This window comes from Oncorhynchus kisutch, linkage group LG1, assembly GCF_002021735.2.
Source record: "Oncorhynchus kisutch isolate 150728-3 linkage group LG1, Okis_V2, whole genome shotgun sequence".
NCBI lineage: Eukaryota > Metazoa > Chordata > Actinopteri > Salmoniformes > Salmonidae > Oncorhynchus > Oncorhynchus kisutch.
Window position 1 is genome coordinate 21,361,386 of NC_034174.2, and position 25,772 is coordinate 21,387,157.

The 25,772-nt window shown below is 42.1% G+C and overlaps 2 protein-coding genes across 37 annotated transcripts in view; both read right to left on the reverse strand.

Moving 5' to 3' along the window:
• Positions 1–5,850, reverse strand: part of LOC109897656 (protein NDRG3) — a 53,119-nt gene extending 47,269 nt beyond the window's left edge. Inside the window, exon 1 of one of the 6 annotated variants that reach the window (XR_004204440.1) lies at positions 5,479–5,689. The gene's annotated coding sequence lies outside the window, so the exon portion shown is untranslated. Of the gene's footprint in view, positions 1–2,184; positions 2,248–5,478 lie in introns of those variants that run through there. The other 5 variants (XM_020492172.2, XM_020492164.2, XM_031798943.1 and 2 more) reach the window with 5 other exon arrangements.
• A 322-nt stretch (positions 5,851–6,172) lies between these two features.
• LOC109897572 (PHD finger protein 20) lies at positions 6,173–25,721 on the reverse strand. 31 transcript variants are annotated; one of them, XM_031799881.1, is made up of 18 exons: positions 25,566–25,705; positions 24,452–24,584; positions 22,629–22,732; positions 22,228–22,399; positions 21,968–22,052; positions 21,797–21,873; positions 16,889–17,504; positions 16,564–16,614; positions 16,194–16,463; positions 15,894–16,094; positions 15,311–15,409; positions 13,974–14,129; positions 11,241–11,422; positions 10,892–10,991; positions 10,188–10,383; positions 9,628–10,099; positions 9,281–9,467; positions 6,173–8,596 (listed from the first exon to the last, which is right to left on the reverse strand). In XM_031799881.1, the coding sequence occupies exons 2-18, from the start codon at positions 24,479–24,481 to the stop codon at positions 8,454–8,456; spliced, it is 3,141 nt and encodes a 1,046-aa protein (XP_031655741.1). In that variant the 5' UTR covers positions 24,482–24,584; positions 25,566–25,705; the 3' UTR covers positions 6,173–8,453. The 31 variants fall into 31 exon arrangements, with proteins under 31 accessions (XP_031655741.1, XP_031655775.1, XP_031655670.1 ...); XM_031799915.1 differs by having other exon boundaries at positions 22,629–22,729; positions 25,566–25,702; XM_031799810.1 differs by having other exon boundaries at positions 22,219–22,399; positions 22,629–22,729; positions 25,566–25,702.
• Positions 25,722–25,772: the final 51 nt, after the last annotated feature.

Sequence of the window (25,772 nt, forward strand, 5' to 3'; positions counted from 1 at the left end):
GGAGTGGATAGGCAGGGCAGAGGACAGGGTAAAGAGAGATAGAGGTAAAAAGAGGGGTAGAGAGAGAGGTACTGTAGAGAGAGAAAGAGCAGCTGAGTCAGGGGTTCACACCAGAGTTGAGTCACAGTGACAGTGAGCCTAACTCCAGATAACAGGTATACAGGGCTCTAATGTGTCTACACTACAGGACATTACACTGGCCCAGAGATGGATGACAGAACCCCAAGGCCATCGGTACATGTTAGTGTGACAACAGCAAGGTTCACACTCAGAGATTTGATTAAAAACCTAGGTAGTTTTCTTTATTTAACACCGGCTTATGAAAGTATCTATGTGGATGGCAGGTAGGTAGGTTGGTTCTAGGTCAGTCTGTAGAACTGTATGGATCTGTGGTGAGTAGCCTGTTGGTCTAACCAAGCAAGGCTTTCTCCTGATAGAGCCATCACACACAGCCATGGCTGGCTGTCACTGAGACAGATCAGGACAACCTAATCTCCCAGAGAGAGACAGAGGTGGACCCTCTCAGAAAACCACTGGCACCATCTCTCCTCTCCTGGTCGCCAGGGGGCTGTCGACCCCTCTACGCAGCACTGCTGGTGAAGGCATGATGACCTTTTCATGAACATTTACATAAAACCGCTCATCAGACCAACCCAAACAGCTTAGCAACCACAGTAGGGCTCAACAGTGTAAAAACTGCCCTTAGTATTATGGAATCAGAGCCCGAAAGCTGACCATTCAGATAGGCTAGATGGATAGGGATAACGTATAGATAAATAAAGACAAAGTACAGGAACTAAAAAAATACAGTGAGATAAGAATGCAAGCTCTGAATCAGATTCCTGCATTCTGCAGCACAGATCTATCCTGTACACTACACACACAGGATCTATCCTGTACACTACAAACACAGATATATCCTGTACACTACAAACATGGATATATCCTGTACATTACACACACATATCTATCCTGTACACTATACACACATATCTATCCTGTACACTACAAACACAGATACAGTGGGGAGAACAAGTATTTGATACACTGCCGATTTTGCAGGTTTTCCTACTTACAAAGCATATAGAGGTCTGTAATTGTTATCATAGGTAAACTTCAACTGTGAGAGACGGAATCTAAAACAAAATCCAGAAAATCACATTATATGATTTTAAGTAATTAATTTGCATTTTATTGCAGGACATAAGTATTTGATACATCGTTATAATGAATGTCGGTCCAAGGTGCAGCGTACGTAGAGTTCCACATGTTTAATTGAAATGAACCTCACAAAAACAATAAAGAGCAAAAACAAAAGGTGAAGTCATGGAGTGCTCACAGGCCACTACACACAAACAATATCCCACAAAACACAGTGGGGAAAATGGCTGCCTAAATATGATCCCCAATCAGAGACAACGATAAACAGCTGCCTCTGATTAGGAACCAAACCAGGCAAACATAGACACACAATAACCTAGAAAACCCACCCTAGTCACACCCCGAACCAAACCAACATAGAGAATAAATGGCTCTCTATGGTCAGGGCGTGATAGATCTATCCTGTACACTACACACACATATATATCCTGTACACTACAAACACAGATATATCCTGTACACTACAAACACAGATATATCCTGTACACTACGCACACAGATCTATCCTATACACTACAAACACAGATATATCCTGTACACTATACACACATATGTCTTCTGTACACTTCAAGCACAGATATATCCTATACACTACACACACCGATCTATCCTGAACACTATACACACATATCTCTTTTGTACACTACAAACACAGATATATCCTGTACACTACACACACCAATCTATCCTGTACACTATACACACATATCTCTTCTGTACACTACAAACACTCCACAAACAGCAGGGTCACGACTCACCAGGGGGAGCCGCACGATTAAACACAGGCCCAATCTCCCTGAGTGCTATTCACTCAGTAAATGAGTGTTTGATGTTTGTTTGTCATGTTCCTCTCGCTCTCCATTTAACTACACTCACAGAAACACAGCCCTTGGAGGGATTCAATTTACTGGGGCGTCATATTGTCAATTTGCTTCGCTGCAATTACAACTGGTAGGGTATTTCATTTTCTGGACATTAACATTAACCTAAAACATCCAAGGATAAAATCCTTATAGTCTTTACCTTATCTGAGACATTCCATCGTTTGACTCCCTCCTCTGAAGGCTGAGTGTGTAGTGGTTATCACAGGAGGCTGCTGAGGGGAGGACAGCTCATAATAATGGCTGGAATGGAGCGAATGAAATGGCATCAAACACCTGGAAACATGTGTTTGATGTATTTAAAACCATTCCGCTCCATCTATTACCACGAGCCTGTCCTCCCCAATTAAGGTGCCACCAACCTCCTGTGGTGGTTACTAATGCATGGGAGGAGCCTGACCACAAGCATTGACCTGTCTGTGAAATGTTTTGTGGAACAGAGCACAGACCAGCAAAGCCCTCACAAGAGGTGCTTTACTACAGAACATTAGAAACATCAGAAATCTATAACCAAAGGTAAACACAGCAGAACTGCAGTCTTTCCATTAATAGAGGGCAAAGAACGAATAGTAAACATCCACTAATTACTGTCCAGTCCATAGGCCTTTGAGTTTGCAAGAAAGGCATTTCACTGTACTTGTGCATGTGACATTAAAATCTGAATCGATCAGAGTTTTTAAGTTCAGTCACTGGACACTCTCACAGCAACTTAAAGCTTGTTCAGAATATCCAACTGTGTAGAGATAGCCGGATGTCGACTGAGTAAGTCTCTGTGGTCATGTTACTAGACTACATTTCTGTCTCCAGAGCCGATGTTTCTTTTTACTGCAGCAGAGGTGTGTGTGTGTCCCAGGCAACAGTGAAGGACAGCACAGGGTATCCAGAGGTGTGTTGTGTCTCAGACAGCAGTGAAGGACAGCACAGGGTATCCAGAGGTGTGTGTGTGTCTCAGGCAGCAGTGAAGGACAGCACAGGGTATCCAGAGGTGTGAGTGTGTCCCAGGCAGCAGTGAAGGACAGCATAGGGTATCCAGAGGTGTGTTGTGTCTCAGACAGCAGTGAAGGACAGCACAGGGTATCCAGAGGTGTGTGTGTGTCCCAGGTAGAAGTGAAGGACAGCACAGGGTATCCAGTGGTGTGTGTGTCTCAGGCAGCAGTGAAGGACATTACAGGGTATCCAGAGGTGTGTGTGTGTCTCAGGCAGCAGTGAAGGACAGCACAGGGTATCCAGGTGTGTGTGTACCAAGGCAGCAGTGAAGGACAGCACAGGGTATCCAGAGGTCCAGCTTGGAATCACTCCATCTTCCTGGATCAACAAGCCGGCCACCTGTGCTCATTCGCTCCCTTTTCTCTCTCTCCCTCCCTCACCACCTGCTGCTGCTGCTGATGCTGATAAAGAACAGAGAGAGACAGCTCCCAAAGGTCTGATCCAAGAGATTAGCATTACTGACAAATGTGAGGAAAGGATACCACAGGAGCTTCATATGACCATGAGGAGACTGTACAGGGGCTTAGAGAGGTTTACAATGTCCAGCACAGACTATACACACCAATCACCTCGGTATTGTGTGTTAGGAGATAGGCCTACCTAGTCTATTAGTGTTATTACAATGTAACAAGACTGACCATATAAGTATAGCATAGCCCCAGGTTGTGAAAAGGAGATATATAGACACTGCCACAGGACAGGATCCTGTGCATCAGCGCTTTCCTCTGATAGTTCCACTTAGCAGATAACCTGCTGCGCAAAGCAGGTACCGCTACGGACTGCTGGGACTTGCAAAGCTTGAATTACATCCACACTGTTCGACTACAGAAACTAGAGACACATCACTGCTTTGCTTGAGGGAAAATAGGTGAATTTGTGCATGTGTCAAACAAACACAACACATTTAGATAAGGGTATATAGATACAGTAGCACATAACTATACTGACCAGAGAGTGAGAAAACAACTACAATCAGTGAAGTTGTCTGATACTCTAGGCCAGGGGCTTCACTACTAGAAAACTCACTATCAGAAATGTTAACAGCCTGAGAGTAAGACATGGATGTGTTCCTGGAGGTGTGAAAACATCAAGACGTTGAAGATGCATGACTCCTCTCGTTGCCATGGTTTACAGGGCTTTGTTTTGCCCTCTAGCCATGACAGACAGACAAGCTGAGGTGATAGATTGAACCTAACAGACTGGCTGACAGCCAGCACAGCTTAATTAAATATTTCATCTCCCCGGTGGCCAGTATTCCCTGACATTCATCTTTCTAACTCCGTTAAAAGTCTCACGTCTCTCCATCACCAAACTCCTCACTTATGGGAATGGGGTAGTCAGGAATCTCCTTTGTGTGTGTGTATATACCTGTGGTGTTTACCTGTACAACATGGTCTCAGGTGTAGTATAAGTAGGAGAAATGTCCAATACATTGGTCTTCTAAACAACTTCTCAGCATGGACAATGGCTAATCAACAACTTGTAAACACTCCAACCAGTTAGGCATGACTTTTTACAGTGATAATTAACCATGATGGACTGCAGTTCCCTCCCAATGGAATAGAAGGCTATTATGATAACACTGTCCAAAGTATACTTTTGGTCAATCTTTCAGTCACATACTAAAGCCTCGTAAGACCATAATAAACTCACAAAAAGCATGTAGTGGTATTTGAATGGGAGCACTGTTGTGAATGACAACTGGAAACTATGTCACTGTTTGTTGTGTAAACTCTGCCCTGCTTTGGTAATGATATGGCATTGTTGAGATCATTCAATAAGGGAGGACTCCCAAAAACTAAATTCAAACACCTGCGTTGAGGTCACACCTGAAGCCAATGACCTACACCTGAGTGACCTTCACCAGGTGACTGCTGACAATGTCATGTAGTTCCAGAAGAATGATAAGTAATATCTTGCCAAGTCATGTCTGTTTCATTCAGCACTAACATACATTCATTTATTGAGCACGAAGCAAGCAACCATATAATTCCGTAAACTATGCATGCTTTGTAACGTGGATATTATAATGAAAGGTTCCAGACACGAGGGTCGAACAGGCACCAAGTTGTAGATCAAGGATGGTGAAACAGTAACAAATATTCAGCAACATACAGTAACCTTCCTAACCGTTCGATGTTGAATGTGAGCCATTATAGATATGGGCCAATGATACGGTATTAAGTAACAAACCTGTGACTCGTGAAAAATAAGTTACTCATTCAACAGGAAATATCCTAAAAATGGGAATCGCGGATTGATACAATTGTGATGTTTGATTTAGACTACTCATAGAAATGACATAGGCCTACAATAGAACTGCCTGGAAAATGGATATGGAATATCATATCAAAATTAAACCGCGAGCTGGTGGGTTATCGACACCAATGGCCACATCTGCATTTGGCACAACAGCCTACTAGAAAATGCTGTCTCGATCGACACTTACCGTTTGGGTTGAAGACGTATCCGTTCGATCCGCGTCAAATCCTCCGGGATAGATTTGTTTAAATACCGGTGTTTAAACCGCACCTTCTCTTTGCCTAATTCCTTTCCTATTCCAACAAGTATTACTATTTCGATGTCACGCTTTCAAGGCGGAACTACACATTGCGTCCTAGACATTAGGGAGGACAAGAGAAACGAACGAAGCAGCCAATACGAGGCGGCAGTACAAATTAAATTCGAACGCCCCCAAGAGGTTAACTGAGAAGATGTCCAAATACTGTGTACAGTACACAATTTTTTTCCTTAATTTTCTTTTAGATGGGGGCCCATCATTCCCATCAATGTGTTGACCCATTTCTCGGAGATTATGCGCTTAGAATTCACATGGAGTTTCTATTTTCAATCCTCAACTGATTGTATAAGCATACAAACAGGATGTGCTGCCGCAACATGTTAAACTTCTTTTGATCTAAATCGCCAGCTTGTTTTCTTGTTGTATTTCCAGACCAGCTGTTTAAATGTAGGGCTCAGTAGGACTGTTTACTGAAAGTGCTCATGCCATGGAGACAACCGACATGAATTATTATTATATATTGGGGGGGGGGCTGAATTGTGTAGTCAAATGTGTGGCCAAGAGAGCACAATTGATATGTTCATGTGCTTCTTAATCCTCAGACAGATCAACAGTATTCATATCAATGGGAGGGATAGTAGTTTATTTATGTAACAGCATCTGTTGCACTTCTTTCAACATCTCGTTTGGTTCTTAACCTGGCTGACACGAGTAAGGTAAGGTTATTTTTGGAGGACTGTTTAAAAATAACTAATCAATACAAATTCAACCCAAGAAAATAACATTCAGATGCATTTACACAAAATATTGCAAATAAACAGTACAGGTGAAAGAATACAAGAGAAATGTATAGGTCCGTCACAAGTCTTTCACTGAGAACAGAGCACATAATGCTGAGGTCATAGCAGACATCTCCACAATTATTTGCAGCAAGCCAAAGGTCAAAGGCTATAGTGAAGCAAAGTTGAAGGTCGAGTTCCTACCCAACTAGATGGGCAGGTGTTGCATTGCATCAACCAATGGTTTTGTTATAAGTCATCGACTGTGGAATCAGGCACCTGATTGCGAGATCATTTGATGTGGCTAACTAAAAATGTTAAATACCTATCTATACACGCTTTCAAAGATCTGGCATACAGCTGCAATGTAGTCGGGCAGGAATTCAACCAAAGACATCGAGACACGAGTGAAAAGGATAGAGCATATCCACAAGAAAACAATGAGAATGGAAAGAAACCAAACATTTCAATTAATATATATTCTTTCAATCCAGAAATGTCACTTGTCAAAATGTGTGATACTGTCCCTCCAGTGTCTATAACAGACACTAACTGTATAAGCTGTAGCAATATAATTCACTGCGTAAAATCAGAAAGACAGTACTTATCTACCTACAGTGCCATTATATAAGAATATATAGTTTGTATTTTCACTCCCTATTTAAAATCTTATGAAGTAGGCCTGTGACAATACCGGTATCGCAAAACATTTCCCATGGCAAAAATGAAAACAAAACTGACTAAACTTGTTGATCCTTTAAAAACCTGCTTCATGTAAAATAGTGTGCTATAGCTTGAAATATAAATAAAATGTGACTCGATGACAACAGAATGATGTTTGTTTCTAACATTATGGCTGTTTTCCTAAGTAAGTTAAATCCACAGTGTTATGTTTCCTTGCCACGGCACTAAATGAGTATTGAAATACTGGTATCGTCCCAGCCCTAATATTACGGCTATGCTCCGTAAAACAGTCCACATGTTCAACAAACATAAGCTTAACAATTATGCAATGGGAGATAATCAAATACTAAGTACTTTACAGAAAGGAAAACAGTTTGCTGAACATGGCTCCAAGGAAAGAGTTCAGTCAGTTACTGAAAGTTGTCATTATGAAGATTAAAAGTGCGCCTAGCAGAAGTTCAGGTGAAGTCTTTGAATACACATTGCAGCGCAACAATTTGGTAAGTACTTGACAGCAAGCTTCAAACTGAACCTCAGACCAAGGCATTAATATGATGCAGGTTTGCACCAACAAACCCATACTACCATAAACTGTCCCTGTTGGTTCCCCTTATATTTACTCCATCCATTACCATCTGTATCTTTGACTATGATACAGTACACTTCCATTCTGTGGAGTTTTCCCTGTACAGACTTGAGGCCTTAAAGAGGAAGACCAACTGACATCCTCAAGCATTCAACCCCATGCCGTGAGATGCGCCCACCAGTCTACAGCATAATGAAAATAAGTGCATTTGCATTAAATTATCTGGTAAATTCTCCTCAGTCCAATCCCCCAATGCCATAGATAGACCAGTTAGTGCTGCTCTCAACTGCAATGAGGGAGTTCAATTAAGTGCACCGGGCTATGGCCTGTGACGGGTAAAAGCCGTGAGGGAGGAGCGCCCTTCTCAAATTGAACAGTGATCTGCGCCACTCGGTCATGTTGTCAACAAGGCAGCCTCCCACTGGGCACAGACGCCAAATCAACGTCTATTCCACATTGGTTCAACGTCATATCATTGAAATGACATGGAAACATTGAATCAACCAGTGTGTGCCCAGCGGTGCATCATTCCGAAACATATTTTATGGAAAAGAATAATGTGTTTTCATTGGGAAGGCAGATAAAGCCTTCTCAAAAGCAATCACTTTTGCATGTGAAAACAGAACCCTGCTCATTACTCCACATGCTTAACCTACGTCACTTTAGTTTGGAGCAGACTTTGTGGACGGCCAAAACGGGGCACATAGCTCACGCCCGGGAGGCAGCCCAGTTCCAAAACGAATGCAAACAATGCTGACATGGTTCACACAGGGCTGGCCCGGGGCATTAATCAAATCCCCTCATTGTCTCTCCGAATGCTGTGAACATGGATGTCACACTGCTCACTTGCGCCCTCATGTGGAGCAGCACAGAGCGATCTGCTGCACCTTGGCCAGCTCTGTAAGCAGCAGCTTCATGCGGTGTTTGAGCTGAGGCAGCCGGGCCAGGGGCTCCGGGGGCTCCAGCTCTCCTGTGTAGTCCAGCCAGCTCTCCAACACTGAAGAGGAGAGATGGAACATTGTCAATCACTTATGTTTAGTTCACAATACATAGCTGAGAGATTATTATTATGAGTATCTCCGACTACCTCAACTAACCAGTGCCCCCCACACATGGATTCTGTACCAGCACACCCCAGTATATATTGTTCTTTTTTACTGCTCCTCTTTAACAACTTGTTACTTTTCTCATCTGTAATTTTTGAAACGGCACTGTCGGTTAGAGCCTCGTAAGTAAGCATTTCACTACAAGGTTTGTTGTACCTGTTGTATTAGGCGCATGTGACTAATACAATTTGATTTGATTATTAGGACAGCAGGTAGCCTAGCAGTTAAGAGCATTGGGCCAGTAATCGAAAGGTTGCGGATTTGAATACCCGAGCTGACAAGGTGAAAAATCTGTTGATGTGCCTGCCCTTAAGCAAGGCACCTAACCCAAATTTGTTCCAGGGGTGCCTTACTATGGCTTACCCTGTAAAACAACATTTCACTGCACCCATGTGGCAATAAGAAATAGGTTAATTGATTGTAGCTACAATTGTGATGGACAAGAAAGAAAGCTACCGTCTTTATTTGACTTGTTTTGCATGAAACTCTTATTCACTGTACATATACGATAATTGTGGCATTAAAATGCTTTCCTTGCTAATAAACAGAAAACAGAGGGGTTGTTGTCGTCTCACCATCCAGCTCCCTCTCGATGAAGTCCATCCTGTGTGTGACCTCGTCCTGGACAGCATCTATGTGATCCAGCAGGTTGATCTGCCACTGGTGCTGCTGGCCACTGCCGTCCACGTCCCCTCCCCCACCGCAGCCAACACCCTCCTCTCGCTTCACCTCGGCCTGGCCCCACCGACCAACATCTGAACCCTGGACATATGGGAAAGAGGATTCAGTCGTGAAGTTGACTTTTTAAGAGTATCTACCACTCTATAGTGTATGCGGGATATATGGATGGATAGATGGTACAATATAGACAGACGGGTAGAGATGTTGAAGGAGAATGTCTGTAGGCTGAAACAGAACTGACCTTGGTGTGAATGTTCAGATGTGTGGGGGCTTTGGGCCTGGCTGTCTCCAGCATGCCTCCATAGCGCTGCTCTCTCTCCAGCAGGTCCTCAGTGCTTCTTAGGCTGTCCTCCAGCTCAGATCCCCTCCGTGTGGTCTCCACCACCAGCCTCTGCTCCACTGCAGGGTAGTATGCCCGCGGCTTCTGGTAGCAATGCTCACTCATTATGTACGAGTCCTGGAACGACTGATAGGGCGAGGAGGAAGACGAGGAGGAGGAAGAGGAGGCTCGGCTAAGCTTCTCCATGGCGGCTGACATCAGAGCTTCTGCGCCACCACGGGCGAGACTCTTGTGGTCCTTCTCGGAACCCTCGTCTGTTAGCGCAGGAGAGGGTGCTGCGTCGGTGCCCGTCCCCGAGCCACCTCTCCTCCAGGGCCTCTCTGCTCTCTTCCAGGGCTGGCACCACAACTGCAGGTCTGGGTGGGTCTGGGTCCTACAGGGGAACACAAGGGCAATCAGACTCCAAACATTTTGTAAGGATAGATATTGATTCATTAGTTTTTCCAGTCAACACTACTTACTGTAGGACGCTCATTTTGAGCTGGAGGCCATTGAGCACCTCCACCACACGCTGTACGTCTCCTAGTAGCTGGTGTGTTGCTGCAATCTTCTTGGCATTCTGGTGGGAGTAGTTCTCATCCAGGAAGGACAGACCATACATGTGACCACTGCTCAGCCAATCACGGTCATACCGGTAGCGCAGGCTTTGCCTCTGACCTGGAACAGAGGTCACATGATATCATAAGTGTGATGGGAAAATGTAAGGTGAAAAGTTCATAGAGTGATTAACAATGTTTAGCATATTTATATATTTTCCCCTTTGTGTAACACACACGATTTCTAGTGTTCTATTTGTGACACTCATGTGTGTAGGATGGTGGTCACTAGACTTGATACTGAACATTACAAAATGTTTCCGCCTGATTAGAGTGAAAAGGTCCTCTATCCAGAAGGCTAGTTAGACATTGTCTCTGCTTCTGGGCTGGAGGTGTCTCCCTGTTGCAATTTGTAATAAACCGGATTGATTTTTGATTGAACTTACCAAGGACTGCTCTCCTTTATGTTCACCTGGAAATTCTTATTACAATAAGACAGCCCCAAAAAACACAGTTAAATGTACTGGCTTGTCTTGTGTTAACCTCTTCTTTCCCTTCCCCAAGTAACCCCATAGAGAAACCTGAGATGGAGTTTCTATTAAGCCAAGTTGTGTGTTGCTGGCTCTCACCTGGTGGGTCTCTGCAGACGTAGCAGGCGTATTTGTCCGGGACGTTCTCCTCCAGGAGGCCCATGCAGGTGCCATGCTGCCAGCACAGACACTCCTCACACTGGAGAGACAAGGCCAGGGAGCAACACTATCAAACTGAGTTTTTCTCCCTGCTGCTAACTGTTGGCCTGAGCTTGCTTTTAGAGAAACTGGGTTGGGCTCGACCTTGAGTTTTGTGCGGTTTGACAAATGTGATTGATTTAAATGATTGAGAGACTAGTGGATTGCCACCAACTATTTATTTCAGACTCAATGATGTGTATTGGAGGCAGATCAGGGCTAGAGTCAGGTAAACCCCCAAGCAGCTCACCTGTATCATGAAGTCGTTTTCCTCTTCTGCCTCACAGACGCAACGCACAACCTCCTGACTGCCTGTCTCCAAGGCAACAGAGCCCAGACTTAGGGGAGTTGTTGCATTGTCCAGCTCCGCCCCCAGCTCGTCATCACTCCACTCACAACTGTCAGTGGACCAATCACTGATGCTATCCTCATCTAGAGGAGAAATCAAGGGATGGAAAGGGTTAACTAATAAAGACAACCCGGGTCAGTGACCCTAGTCTCCTTCAATAGCATTGTAACATCGAGATTTCCTCCATGAGCTGGTTTCAGTATATTTGCCAATGTGAGTCCTCGGGAGATAATGTAATCTGGATGTAACTGATATGTTTGATCAAGAGATTATTGCAACACAAGCAGAGGGGGCTCTCCATGGTAGAAATATAGGAGGAAACTATAGCTCATTTTATCTACAGCATTGTAACATACTAGAGGTCGACCGATTAATTGGAATGGCCGATTAATTAGGGCCGATAACAAGTTTCTCATAAATCGGAAATAGTTTTTTTGGACACCTTTATATAGCCTTTATTTAACTAGGCAAGTCAGTTAAGAACACATTCTTATTTACAATGACGGCCTAGGAACGGTGGGTTAACTGCCTTGTTCAGGGGCAGAATGACAGATTTTTACCTTGACAGCTCTGGGATTCAATCTTGCAACCTTAAGCTTAACTAGTCCAATGCTCTAACCACCTGATTACATTGCACTCCACGAGGAGCCTGCCTGTTACGCGAATGCAGTAAGAAGCCAAGGTAAGTTGCTAGCTAGCATTAAACTTATAAAAATCAATCATAATCACTAGTTAAACTAGTAATATCATCAACAATGTGTAGTTATCTAGCGTGTCCTGCGTTGCATATAATCGATGCGGTGCGTATTCGTGAAAAAGGACAGTCTTGCTCCAATGTGTACCTAACCATAAACATCAATGCCTTACTTAAAATCAATACACAAGTATATATTTTTAAACCTGCATATTAGTTAATATTAGTTAATATTGCCTGCTAACCTGGCTCGTTGCAAACTCTGAAGACTATTTCTTCCTAACAATGACAGCCAACTTCGCCAAACGGGGGATGATTTAACAAAAGCGCATTTGCAAAGAAAATCACAATCGTTGCATGACTGTACCTAACCATAAACACCAATGCCTTTCTTAAAATCAATACACAGAAATATATATTTTTAAACCTGCATATTTTGCTAAAAGAAATCCAGGTTAGCAGGCAATATTAACCAGGTGAAATTGTGTCACTTCTCTTGCGTTCATTGCACGCAGAGTCAGTGTATATGCAACAGTTTGGGCCGCCTAATTTGCCAGAATTTTACGTAATTATGACATAACATTGAAGGTTGTGCAATGTAACAGGAATATTTAGACTAATGGATGCCACCCGTTAGATAAAATATGGGAAGGTTCCGTATTTCACTGAAAGAATAAACGTCTCGTTTTTGAGATGATAGTTTCCGGGTTCAACCATATTAATGTCCTACGGCTCGTATTTCCGTGTTATTATTATGTTATAACTAAGTCTATGATTTGATAGAGAAGTCTGACTGAGCGGTGGTAGGCAGCAGCAGGCTCGTAAGCATTCATTCAAACAGCACTTCTGTGCGTTTTGCCAGCAGCTCCTCACTGAGCTTCAAGCATTGGGCTGTTTATGACTTCAAGTCTATCAACTCCCGAGATTAGGCTGGTGTAACCAATGTGAAATGGCTAGCTAGAAAAGCGGGGTGCGCGCTAATGGCGTTCCAAATGTCACTCGCTCTGAGCCTTGGAGTGGTTGTTCCCCTTGCTCTGCATGGGTAACACTGCTTCGAGGGTGGCTGTTTGTGTTCCTGGTTCGAGCCAGGAAGAGGCGAGGAGAGGGACGGAAGCTATACGGTTACACTGACAATACTAAAGTGCCTATAAGAACATCCCATAGTCAAAAAGGTACATGAAATACAAATCGTAGAGCGAAATTGTCCTATAATTACTATAATAACTACAACCTAAAACTTCTTACCTGGGAATATTGAAGAATCATTAAAAGGAACCACCAGCTTTCAAATGTTCTCATGTTCTGAGCAAGGAACTTAAATGTTAGCTTTTTTACATGGCACATATTGCACTTTTACTTTAGTCTTCAACACTTTGCTTTTGCATTATTTAAACCAAATTGAACATGTTTCATTTTATTTGAGGCTAAATTGATTTTATTGATGTATTATATTAAGTTAAAATAAGTGTTCATTCAGTATTGTTGTAATTGTCATCATTACAAATCAAATTTGACCCCCCCCCCTAATAAAAAATATATATATATTTTTCTTATCGTCCAATTAATTGATATCGGCCTTTTTTGGTCCTCCAATAAATCGGTATCGGCGTTGAAAAATCATAATCGGTCGACCTCTATAACATACAGTATATCCCTTATGCATAGCACTGTGAGTCGAACATATAACAAACTGATGAGAATAAAGCAAGCCATAGCAGCAAAGAAAAGGCCCCAGATTCAATCAATAAACTATAGAATCAGTCCTCAACTGTGACAACAGGTCTACTTTGTTTGAAAGTGTGGAAAATTATTAGCAAGATCAGTTTGATACGGAATGGAAAAGATACACAGGTAGACGGTTTGAACAAATGACTGAAACCAGGCAAAGAATAATGACAAAGGGTAGAGAGTGACGCACACACTCACACAATAATACCCACCATCCACGTGCATCTGCTCTGACTGGTTGTATCCGGGCCTGAAGTGGTAGTACTCAGGCTTGTGATTGTGTGAGAGGGGGAATTTGAGTGGCAAATTCAATTTGGACTGAAGAGCGAATATTGAGATGTCAATATTCTCCTCACTACCTGTGCACTCTGTTAATAAAGGGGAGGGGGAAGCAGACGCAGAACAAAAAATGTCAACTTTGGAAATGCTGATGAGGACAAACAAGAGCTAATCTTTTCGGGGGGGTCAAAGACAATATATGAAACCAAACTGTTTCCAGCTGAAGATACTATTATGGGTGTGAGAATATGTCATTACAACAAACAGTAAACTTGTGTCCACAAAACTCCTTTACATGAGTGTTTCTGAGAGCTGAACTGGCCAAAACAGTCCAAATAAAATCTAATTGTGTGTGAATGTACACAGTGAATAAACAACCCTCTTAATACTGTATGTGTGTTATAACAAGTGTCATCCACAGATCCAGAGTGAATTTAAACTAGGTCAATAGACCAATAGTGGTTCAAACTTGGTTACAAAAGTGGCATCACAGTAGCTTGTGCCTAGCAGTAGAGTTCAAACAGATGAGTCAGATGGTTAATAAAACCAGAATAAAGGCCTGTGTTATTATATGAACCAAACATGAGCAAAAGATGTGCAAATCATCAGTCAGAGGAAAAGGGGTAAAAGCACAAGACAAACAAAATGATCAGCGGCTATTTGACTGATGAAGTGACATAGGTCAGTAGTGAGGACACAACAGTTGTAGTGCTACTCCAACCCCTACCACACTGCTGGTTTCCCTCTGAAGCGAAGCAGGGTTATCCTGGTTGCTCCCTGGATGGGAGACCAGATTCTGCTGGAAGTGGTGTTGGAGGGCCAGTAGGAGGCACTCTTTCTCTAGTCTAAAAAAACATATACCAATGCCCCAGGGCAATGATTGGGGACTTTCCCCTGTGTAGGGTGCCATCTTTCGATGGTCACTAAAGATCCCATGCCACTTATTAAAAAGTAGGGGTGTTAACCCCGGTGTCCTGGCTAAATTCCCAATCTGGCAGTCATACCATACCTAGCTTCCAATTGGCTCATTCATTCCCCTGTAACGATTCTCCAAGTCATTGCTATAAATGAGAATGTGTTCAGTCAACTTACCTGCTAAAAATAAGGATATACATTTTCTTTAAAGAAATAAAGCACCTACCAAGAGGTGTGAAGGTAATATATCAGGGGTCTTCCCCATGGCCTGAATGAAGCGTTGCACATGCAGCAGCACTAAAGCTATAGGACAGGGGCCACATGCAGAACAGCCAGACGACTAGGGTCTCCTTACCACACTTGACCTTCTTTTTCTTCTTCTTTTTCTTCAGATTAATACGAAGGAACTCCCTCTGTTTCTTATCCTTCAGCCGATCTCGTTCTTTCACCACTGCTGGAGTGACACGGGGGAACCAAGAGTTAGGAGTGCTCTAGACAGTGAAGGCATGTTCCGCCATTACAAACACTGGAGCATGCACCATTTCACAATAATCCTGTTGTGTCATGTTAAGAGAAAGTGGATCTTCGATCAGAAATCAGCAAAGATAACTACACATTTGCTCATAGCTAATGGCCTATTTAAAAGGAAAGAAATCCACTCAAACTATCTGAGTATTTTCTTTAATTAGTCCACTGTTGATAAGAGTCCCAAAATGTCACACTTGCCACATCACGATTTTGCATCATATAATGCCTTTCTCATCATGATGTGGCAAGTGACACTTTGCTTATTGAAAGTCAATATCACGAGAACTTTAAATAAAAAAATTAAAAGTTAAATTGGGACTATTAATAACAGCGGACGAAAAAAACAAATATAGTTGAGGATTTTTCAGAAGCCTTCTCGTTCCACATCTTACACAGACATATGTCCATACCACTGCTCTCAGTAGTCTCCGTCTCTACTGATCTCTGTCCATTTCTGTCCAGTTGGTTCTCTTTGCTCTTCTCCCTTAGTAGAGCCCTCTGCTGCTGGCGCTGGGTGTTGACAGCAGGTGGAGCTGATGTGCGTCTGTTCATTGTCTTGGCCTCACTACGTGGAGATGGGGGAGTTCTAGTAGGACTGTGCACATTGGAGTCTGTCGGGGCATGGAAACACAATATTAATATTATGGATAAAACTGATTTCCTCTTTGGGTGAATCTATCATGTAGCTAAGTCCCTTTTTTGATACTTACGCATTGAGGCGGAGATGGTGCGTCTCCTCTTAGGACTTTCCAGAAAGGTAGGGGAGGGGTGCTTCTCTGAGGCCCGTGTCTGGGCGCTCCTGGTGGGGCTTAGATCGTCCTCTAGCTGCTGCTCCTCTCCATGGTAGTATTTCATGTGGTAGTGAAGCAGTTTGGCCTTGCGGAACGACTTGGTGCAGCCTACAGCGCTGCATTTAAATGGGTTGTGGTCCAAGTTGATGGACAGGACTGGGGGAGGCTGGTTTTTGATCACTCTGTACACTGAAAACACAATGGAGACATGTAAGAGGATGGACAAACAGCTAGGAGTAGAGAGATACTCATGTAAACTGATGTAACAGAGTGCTAGGCGAGAACTCACATGGCTCTCTGCTAAATCGGTTGGGGTTGTGGAAACCCTGCTTCCTTATTGCTGGAAATAAAGACACAGAGACAATATAAACTGACTGAAAACTGTCAATATAAACTGTCACTGACTGACAACATTCAACACACATTAAAACAATTCAATTCTCATGAATATATTTTCAAACCTTTTATAGTATTTTGGCGACTTGTGAGAAAAGAAACCTCTTAAAATGGACAGAACCTCTAAATAAAAGGTACAGTGCACGGACAGCTATGTTAATTGGAAATATAAGGAAGCCTTTTGAATCGTGATTTTCTGAAGAGTTGTGTGGTCTTACGTTTCACTGGGAGGGCCAGTGGTGCAGGTTTGGCGCTATCCGGTTGGCTTTCTGTCATCTGCTCCACTCTGTCAATGGTGGACATAGCTGAGGGTAATGGGACAGACACTGGCCCGGTCTGTGTTGACATCTGATTGGGTGACTCAGTAGATGGCTTAGTTTCATTAGGTGAGCTCAGGACTGTGTACTCAGTTTTCATTTCCACCTCTTCTTTCTTTATCCCTTCATTTAAATGAGTAGGCTTCTCCTCACTCTGTCCTCCGTCTTCTTCCATTTTTACTTCAGTCGGGCCCACAGTGGCTGCCACGTGATCCCCGAGGTTGTTCTGTCCTGCATGTTGCTCTGTATCCTCCTCCTGCTTAACTATGGATGGTGTCTCTTTGGTGACATCCCCCTCACCATCCTTCCTCTTTGTCTTCTCCTCCACCTCCCTCTCATGCCATTCATCTTCATCATTATTGTCACCATCCTCTGTGTCACTGTCCCCCTCCTGGTCAGAGGTACTGCGTCTTGTTCTTTTATTTTTTGGGCCGTATTCCTGAGGCCTCCGGTCTCTGCCATTCTGGGGTTTCTTCACGCCGTTCCTCTCAGTGGACCGAGTCTTTCCTCCTCCTCTCTATTTCCACAAAGAGGGGGGATGAAAACATTTTGGAAAATTAGGTATAGTACAACCCACAGAAACATGATCCTCTGCATGGCAAGCCAACACAATATCAACAGATATACAGCACCAGTCAAAAGTTGTTCATGGGTAGTGAAGACATCAAAACTATGAAATAACACATGGAATCATGCAGGAACTAAAAAAAAAAGAAAAAAAAAGTGTTAAACAAATCAAAATACATTTTATATTTGAGATTTTTCAAAGTAGCCACCCTTTAAATTGATGACAGCTTCAAACTCTTGGCATTCTCTCAACCAGTTTCATGAGGTAGTCACCTAGAATGCATTTCAATTAACAGGTGCGCCTTGTTAAAACTTCTTTGGGCTGCAATCCCGTTCCCGGGATTGACAACAGCCAGTGAAAGTGCAGAGAGCCAAATTCAAACAGAAATCTCAATTAAAATTCCTCAAACATACATGTATCTTTAAAAGTAATCTTGTTGTTAATCCCACCAAAGTGTCCAATTTCAAATAGGCTTTACAGCGAAAGCACCACAAACGATGATGTTAGGTCACCACCAAGTCAAAGAAAAATTCAGCCATTTTTCCAGCCAAAGAGAGGAGTCACAAAAAGCACAAAGACATCAAATTAATCACTAACCTTTGATGATCGTCATCAGATGACACTCATAGGACTTTATGTTACACAATACATACATGTTTTGTTCGATAAAGTGCATATTTATATTTAAAAAAATCTCAGTATACATTGGCGCGTTACGTTCACTAGTTCCAAAAACTTAATGCAACCGCTGTGTCAGATTTCAAAAAAACTTTGCGGAAAAAGCAAACCATGCAATAATCTGAGTACAGCTTTCAGACAACAAAGCAGACAAAACGATATCCGCCATATTGGGTAGTCAACATTATTCATAAATAGCATTATAAATATTCCCTTACCTTTGATGATCATCAGAATGCACTCCCAGGAATCCCAGTTCCACATTAAATGTTTGATTTAGTTCGATAATGTACATCATTTATGTCCAAAGAGCTACTTTTGTTATCATGTTTGGTAAACAAATCCAAAGTCATGAAGCGCGTTCCCTAGTTGCAAATGAAATGTCAAAAAGTTCCGTTCCTGTCCGTAGAAACATGTCAAACAATGTATGGAATCAATCTTTAGGATGTTGACATAAAACGTAAATAATGTTCCAACCGGAGAATTCCATTGTCTTCAGAAGTGCGATGGAACAGAGCTCCCTCATGTGAACGCTCATGGTCAGCTCATGGCAGACCTGACTCATTCGGTCCCACTTCACACGGTTGACAACTATTGGAAGCCTTAGGAAGTGCAACACAACCAATATCCCACTGTGTATTCAATAGGGGCTGGGTTGAAAATCGACCAACCTCAAATTTCCCACTTCCTGTTTGGATTTCTGCTCAGGTTTATGCCTGCCATATGAGTTCTGTTATACTCACAGACATCATTCAAACAGCTTTAGAAACGTCAGAGTGTTTTCTATCCATTACTACTAATAATATGCATATATTAGCAACTGGGAATGAGCAGCAGGCCGTTTACTCTGGGCACCTTTCATCCAAGCTACTCAATACTGCCCTTGCAGCCATAAGAAGTTAAAGTTCATTTGTGGAATTTCTTTCCTTCTTAATTAATGCGTTTGAGCCAATCAGTTGTGTTGTGACAAGGTAGAGTTGGTATACAGAAGATAGCCGTATGTGGTAAAAGACCAAATTCATATTATGGCAAGAACAGCTCAAATATGCAAAGAGAAACAACAGTCCATCATTACTTGAAGACATCAATGTGGGAAATGTCAAGAACTTTGAAGGTTTCTGCAAGTGCAGTTGCAAAAACCATCAAGCGCTAGCGCTTATGAGGACCACCACAGGAAAGAAAGACCCAGAGTTACCTCTGCTGCAGAAGATAAGTTCATTAGAGTTACCAGCCTCAGAAATCAGCAATTAATTGCGCTTAATGGGACTATCATTTGTTTTTCAACAGGGCAATGACCCAAAACTCATCCAGGCTGTGAAAGGGCTATTTGACTAAGAAGGAGAGTGATGGAGTGCTGCATCAGATGACCTCAACCCAATTGAGATGGTTTGTGATGAGTTGGACCACAGTGAAGGACAAGCAGCCAACAAGTGCTCAGCATGTGGGAACTCCTTCAAGACTATTGGAAAAGCATTCCAGGTGACTACTGGTTTAGAGAACACAAAGCTGACATAAAAGCAAAAGGGTAGCTACTAGAGGTCGACCGATTAAATCGGAATGGCCGATTTCAAGTTTTCATAATCGGAAATCTGTATTTTTGGATGCCAATTTTGCAGATATATATATATATATATATATATATATATATTTTACACCTTTATTTAACTAGGCAAGTCGGTTAAGAACACATTCTTATTTTCAATGACGGCCTAGGAACGGTGGGTTAACTGCCTTGTTCAGGGGCAGAACGACAGATTTTCACCTTGACAGCTCTGGGATTCAATCTTGCAACCTTATGGTTAACTAGTCCAACGCTCTAACCACCTGCCTCTCATTGCACTCCACGAGGAGACCGCCTGTTACGCAAATGCAGTAGAAGCCAAGGTAAGTTGCTAGCTAGCATGAAACTTATCTTATAAAAAACAATCATAATCACTAGTTAACAACACATGGTTGATGATATTACTAGTTTATCTAGCATGTCCTGCGTTGCATATAATCGATACAACGCTGGGGTATGATTTAACAAAAGCCCAATAGCGAAAAAAAATCACAATCGTTGCACGACTGTACCTAACCATGAACACCAATGCCTTTCTTAAAATCAATACACAGAAGTATATATTTTTAAACCTGCATATGCAGCTAAAAGAAATCCAGGTTAGCAGGCAATATCAACCATGTGAAATTGTGTCACTTCTCTTGCGTTCATTGCATGCAGAGTCAGGGTATATGCAACAGTTTGGGAAGCCTGGCTCATTGCGAACTAATTTGTCCGAATTTTACATAATTATGACAGAAAATTGAAGGTTGTACAATGTAACAAGAATATTTAGACTTAGGGATGCCACCTGTTTAGATAAAATACCGAATGGTTCCGTATTTCACTGAAATAATACATTTTTTGTTTGAGATGATAGTTTCCAGATTTGACCATATTAATGAAAGGCTCATAGGCTCGTATTTCTGTGTGTTATTATGTTATAATTAAGTCTGATTTGATATTTGATAGAGCAGTCTGACTGAGCGATGGTAGGCAGCAGCAGGCTCGTAAGCATTCATTCAAACAGCACTTTTGTGCGTTTTGCCAGCAGCTCTTCGCAAGCACAGCGCTGTTTATGACTTCAAGCCTATCAGCCTAATGGCTGGTGTAACCGATGTGAAATGGATTGCTAGTTAGCGGGGTGCGTGCTAATAGTGTTTCAAACGTCACTCGCTCTGAGACTTGAGAGTAGCTTTTGTGTAGCGACGGGCAGCGCTGCTTCGAGTGTGGCTGTTGTGGATGTGTTCCTGGTTCGAGCGAGGAGATGGACGGAAGCTATACTGTTACACTGGCAATACTAAAGTGCCTATAAGAACATCCAATAGTCAAAGGTATATGAAATACAAATGGTATAGAGATAAATAGTCCTATAAATACTATATTAACTACAACTTAAAACCTCTTACCTTGGAATATTGAAGTCTCATGTTAAAAGGAACCACCAGCTTTCATATGTTCTAATATTCTGAGCAAGGAACTCAAATGTTAGCTTTTTTACATGGCACATATTTCACTTTTACTTCTCCAACACTTTGTTTTTGCATTATTTAAACCAAATTGAACATGTTTCATTATTTATTTTGAGGCTAAATGGATTTTTATTGATGTATTAAGTTAAGTGTTCATTCAGAATTGTTGTAATTGTCATTATTACAAATAAATAAATTAAATTAAATGTAAAAACGTTTACATTTTTTATTTAAAAAAATATATATATATATATATTTAAATTGGCCGATTAATTGGCATCGGCTTTTTTTGGTCCTCTAGTAGCTACATTGAAGAATCTAAAATATATTTTAATTTGTTTAATTAACACTTTGGTTACTACATGATTCCATGTGTTATTTCATAGTTTAGATGTCTTCACTATTATTCTACAATGTAGAAAATAGTAAAAAGAAAGAAAAACCCTTGAATGAGTAGGTGTTCCAAACTTTTGACTGGTAGTGTATGCCCTTTGAACAGGTAAAAACTACTATTGACAGTCCCTGATGAGAGAAGGAAACAAAGAGCTCACCTCTCTTACAAAAGGTTTCACGTGGATCCCCTTTACCGTCTGGACGACGCCATCATAAAACTTCACGGTGTAAGATGCTGAGGGCAAATGGAGGTCAGATGGATCAGGTTAATGCTGAACAGAATCCATAAATCTCTTCAATATGCATACGAGTACTTCCAAACCACTCACCATCTTTATTCACTGCCAAGACCTTGGCAGGGTAGAAGCGGCAATCAGACCAACTGGCGAGGACCTTGTCATTCACATGAAATCCCTGGACAGACAGATGAAATGAAGTGTCACTGTCAAACATGGATCCAGTATCAGCCTGAGCAAATGAAATCAAATAGAAGTAGGCGGAGCAAACAGAAGGCCAGGTACAGCTAAGTAGAGCAACCAGTAGGGATATAATAGGGAGAATAAGTAAGTAAATAGAGTACATCTCTTACAGGGATAGGACAGTCGTCCAGCAGTCCCTGTCGTCTCAGCTGGATCCTCTCTACAGGTCTCAGGTAGGGGCTGGTCCAGTCAAACCACTCATCATAGCGGTGGCTCCACTGACGGTAGTGGATCAGGACCTTCTCGTCATCATAGTCAATCTTCTCTATGTTGGCCGGATACCTAGGAGCAGGGCGTATACGAGAGGGGTGATTGAGATGGGAGCAAAGGAACTCAACTGAAGACAAGAGATCAATGGTGTATAGGTAATAAGAAAGTCTAGGATAACAGAACAGTAGACAGTGAGAGAAAGAGACTGAAAAGGAGCTGAGGAAAGCAACAAAGAGAGATTTCAGGTAGAGAAAGACAATTTACTGACAAAGAGTGAGAGAGGAACTGAAGCATGACTCACCAGTTTTTGAGGGCGTCTCTGGCCTCCAGCATTGCTCCCACCTCAAAGGTTATTCCTCTTCTGTTAGGGGGTGTCTTGCTCATTGTGTCCACATCCAGCTCCTGCTGACAGGCAAAGTTCTACCTGGTTAAACACCAGAAAACTCATAATTCCAGTACCTAAATTGCCAATGGTGCGGTTCCTACACAAGGTCACACAAAAAATAACCAGAGTTGCTAGAGACTGGCTTAGAGCGAACTGGCTTAGATAGGACCGATACCATAATCAGTGGAGAATCGTGTCAGTTTTCTTAATTTCTTTTGATCAGAGTCTACTTGTTACATAATGAATCACATTAGTGGAACATGAAAGCAAACAACGGTTCTAAGGGCCTTAGTCATTTTGAGGGGACTGCCATCAAGAGAGGAAAGAAAATTGGATGACGCTTGACTATATGGCTGAGAGAGAAGGGAATTATTACATAAATACACAAACAATAATATGCCATTCGTCAGACGCTTTTCTCCAAAGTGAAGCAAAAACACACACACATATGAGTGGCCAACAACGGTAGTCAAACACAGGACCCTTGGCATTATAAGCACCATGCTCCACCGACTGAGCCACTCAGGACAACACAAGGGGATTCCACCAGGCATGGGGGTTGTGGGTGCGGCTTAAATCAGTCCAGAGTTGTCAGCAGAGAGAAAAATGTGCCGTTTTCCAATTTCCTGCAATTCTATACTTTTTGCCATGGCTATTTGTGTTCTTGTGATCGAACATTATCAGTAATCCTATCAGTAATCCTGACGCGCCAAAAACACTTGACTGTATAGATTATATTTGTGACTTCTAGTTCTCAACAATGATATTATATATCTTAGTTTGTTTCATCCAAGGATAAGTGGATATTGTAGTCTACGGAACTCAGTGAGAAAGAAAAACTTTCAGGCATTAGAGCATGCATAAAGTAGTCATTATCATAAGCACTACAAACTCTTTATTAGCAAAGTCACACTACATAAAGTGTGATGTAAAATTCCCTTACATCTGGTGCTCTTCCAAAGATGGCATAACCATTGACACCCTTCATATAGCTTGATATTCAGTTTGCATGATTTCTGAAGCATATTCCTTAAAGGGTTTTATGAACCCTTTACGATATCAAATATATATGATCCATCATTTATCATACTCTAATGTTTATCCAAAAAACACTTAGCAAAGAAACCCCTATATGCCTCCTGCCTACCTCAGATCTCAACCTATGGCCACCTGCTTGCTTCACAAAGGATGCTACCTAAATTGAGGTGAATAGAAACCGGTCCTCCAGGGCAAACCAGCACACAAACCTTCCTCTTTGAAGCTTTTGCAAGCAACCCTTATGAAAGACCATCGATTTGTACATGAATACTGTCTAATCCACGTATTGAGCATCTTTCTGGAGCTAGTAGCCTAATAAATGAGGTCAAGAGCCAGAAAGCTTTCGAAGACGTGGGCAGCACGCTATGAAATTCCGACAGTCTATTCTGTATGCCTATTTTTTTGTTCAATCGGGGTGCTCAAAGTATAACGATTCATCATAATTTTGGTAATTTACTAAAATGTTCATTTTGATTGTGAAATTTGCTCAAATAAAATATGAATTGCTACTCAAACGGTCCATCCATTGTCTGGTCCATTGCTTAGCGTTACATTGTTGTCTCGGGCCCTGGATACATTGTATCCTCTCTATCCCAGTCAAACACAATCACCTTCAAATCACCGGGAAACACACCATTCTGAACATATCTATGCAATACATTAGCCTACCTTGGGGAGGCCAAACTCACCGCAAAACTCACCTTCGGGGAGAGACTTTGAGCATATTCCATATCAATGCAACCTAGCTAGTAGCCGGATATCTTCACGCTACTTGGCAAACCACGTGTTCTGGTCAGGCGAACATTCCACGTATTGAGACAATAGCAATGGTCTCTGAAATTAGATTAAGCTAGTTATGCAGATAGGCCAGTTGAATAACACGAACCTACCGTGGGTAGGTTCAATAAACACACCTATTCCGACAAAACACTTGTGAATGAATAGGGCATTATTATTTGTTGGACTGACGGTGTCGCTCAAGACGCACGGAAGCAACCACAATCAAATGAAGCAAATGGCGCGCAATACACATCTGTTGTTTAATATACTACGCCTGATAAAGGGTGAAAATAACCTTCAATTTGGACCCTCAACTGAAGGCCTACTAATAGTCCATGGCTTTAAATTTACTATGTAGCCTGAGAACAGAAGCCTGGCACAAAAAATATCGAAATATAGCCTAATCCTGTCCTGCTATGCCATGTTTTTTATCCCCATTTTTTGTGTGAAAGCCGCCTGCGCGTCCTGCGTTTAAGCAATCACCTAGCATCCACTCAAAAGTGAGGCTCAAATAAAATGCGTAGGTTTTTACACAATTCACGACTGCAAAACTCGCTTTGTTGACTATAGTTTCTGAAAGCTTATTGTCAGATATTCTGTAAGGAGTGGGAGTGTTCATTATATTACACTGTAGTTCGTCAGTAATTTCAACAAAGCTAATTGGTTAAAGGGTCTGATAGGGGCGGGCTTTAGAAATCTTACAGGCCATTCAGATTGTCATTCTTAAGGGAATCGCGGGGCCTCTGTAGGCCACAGTTTTCTTACGGTACTAAATACTGCATGGAAATATAGCATTTTTTACTTCCCTGAAGCTGCCGAACCCTCCAGAAAAACAATTACAAGTCAACCTTACTCCAAACAGTATAAAATGTATAAGATATCCATAAGGCAAAATACGTCTACATTACAAGTATTTTAAAGTTATTTGTTTAGAACTCAGGAAGCACAAGCAGCATTCACAATCTTTTGTGTTATTGATGCATAAAACCTTTGGCTATTATGTCGCTAAGACTAAAATGTTGCATCAAATGTTACCTTGATTTCTGAGTATTCTTTCCGATGATGATGTGCAATGAGCGATAAAATATTTTCGTGTGGTGCCTCCACGTCTGATTCCAGTGCACGCAGTTAAATTTTCTTCCCGATGCACTCGAGTCGCACTACCGGCGAATGGCACGCAACTACGCATGTGCCATTATTAAAAGGACCTTCTGTTCTCGCATCACAGGGGTGCATGGCAGA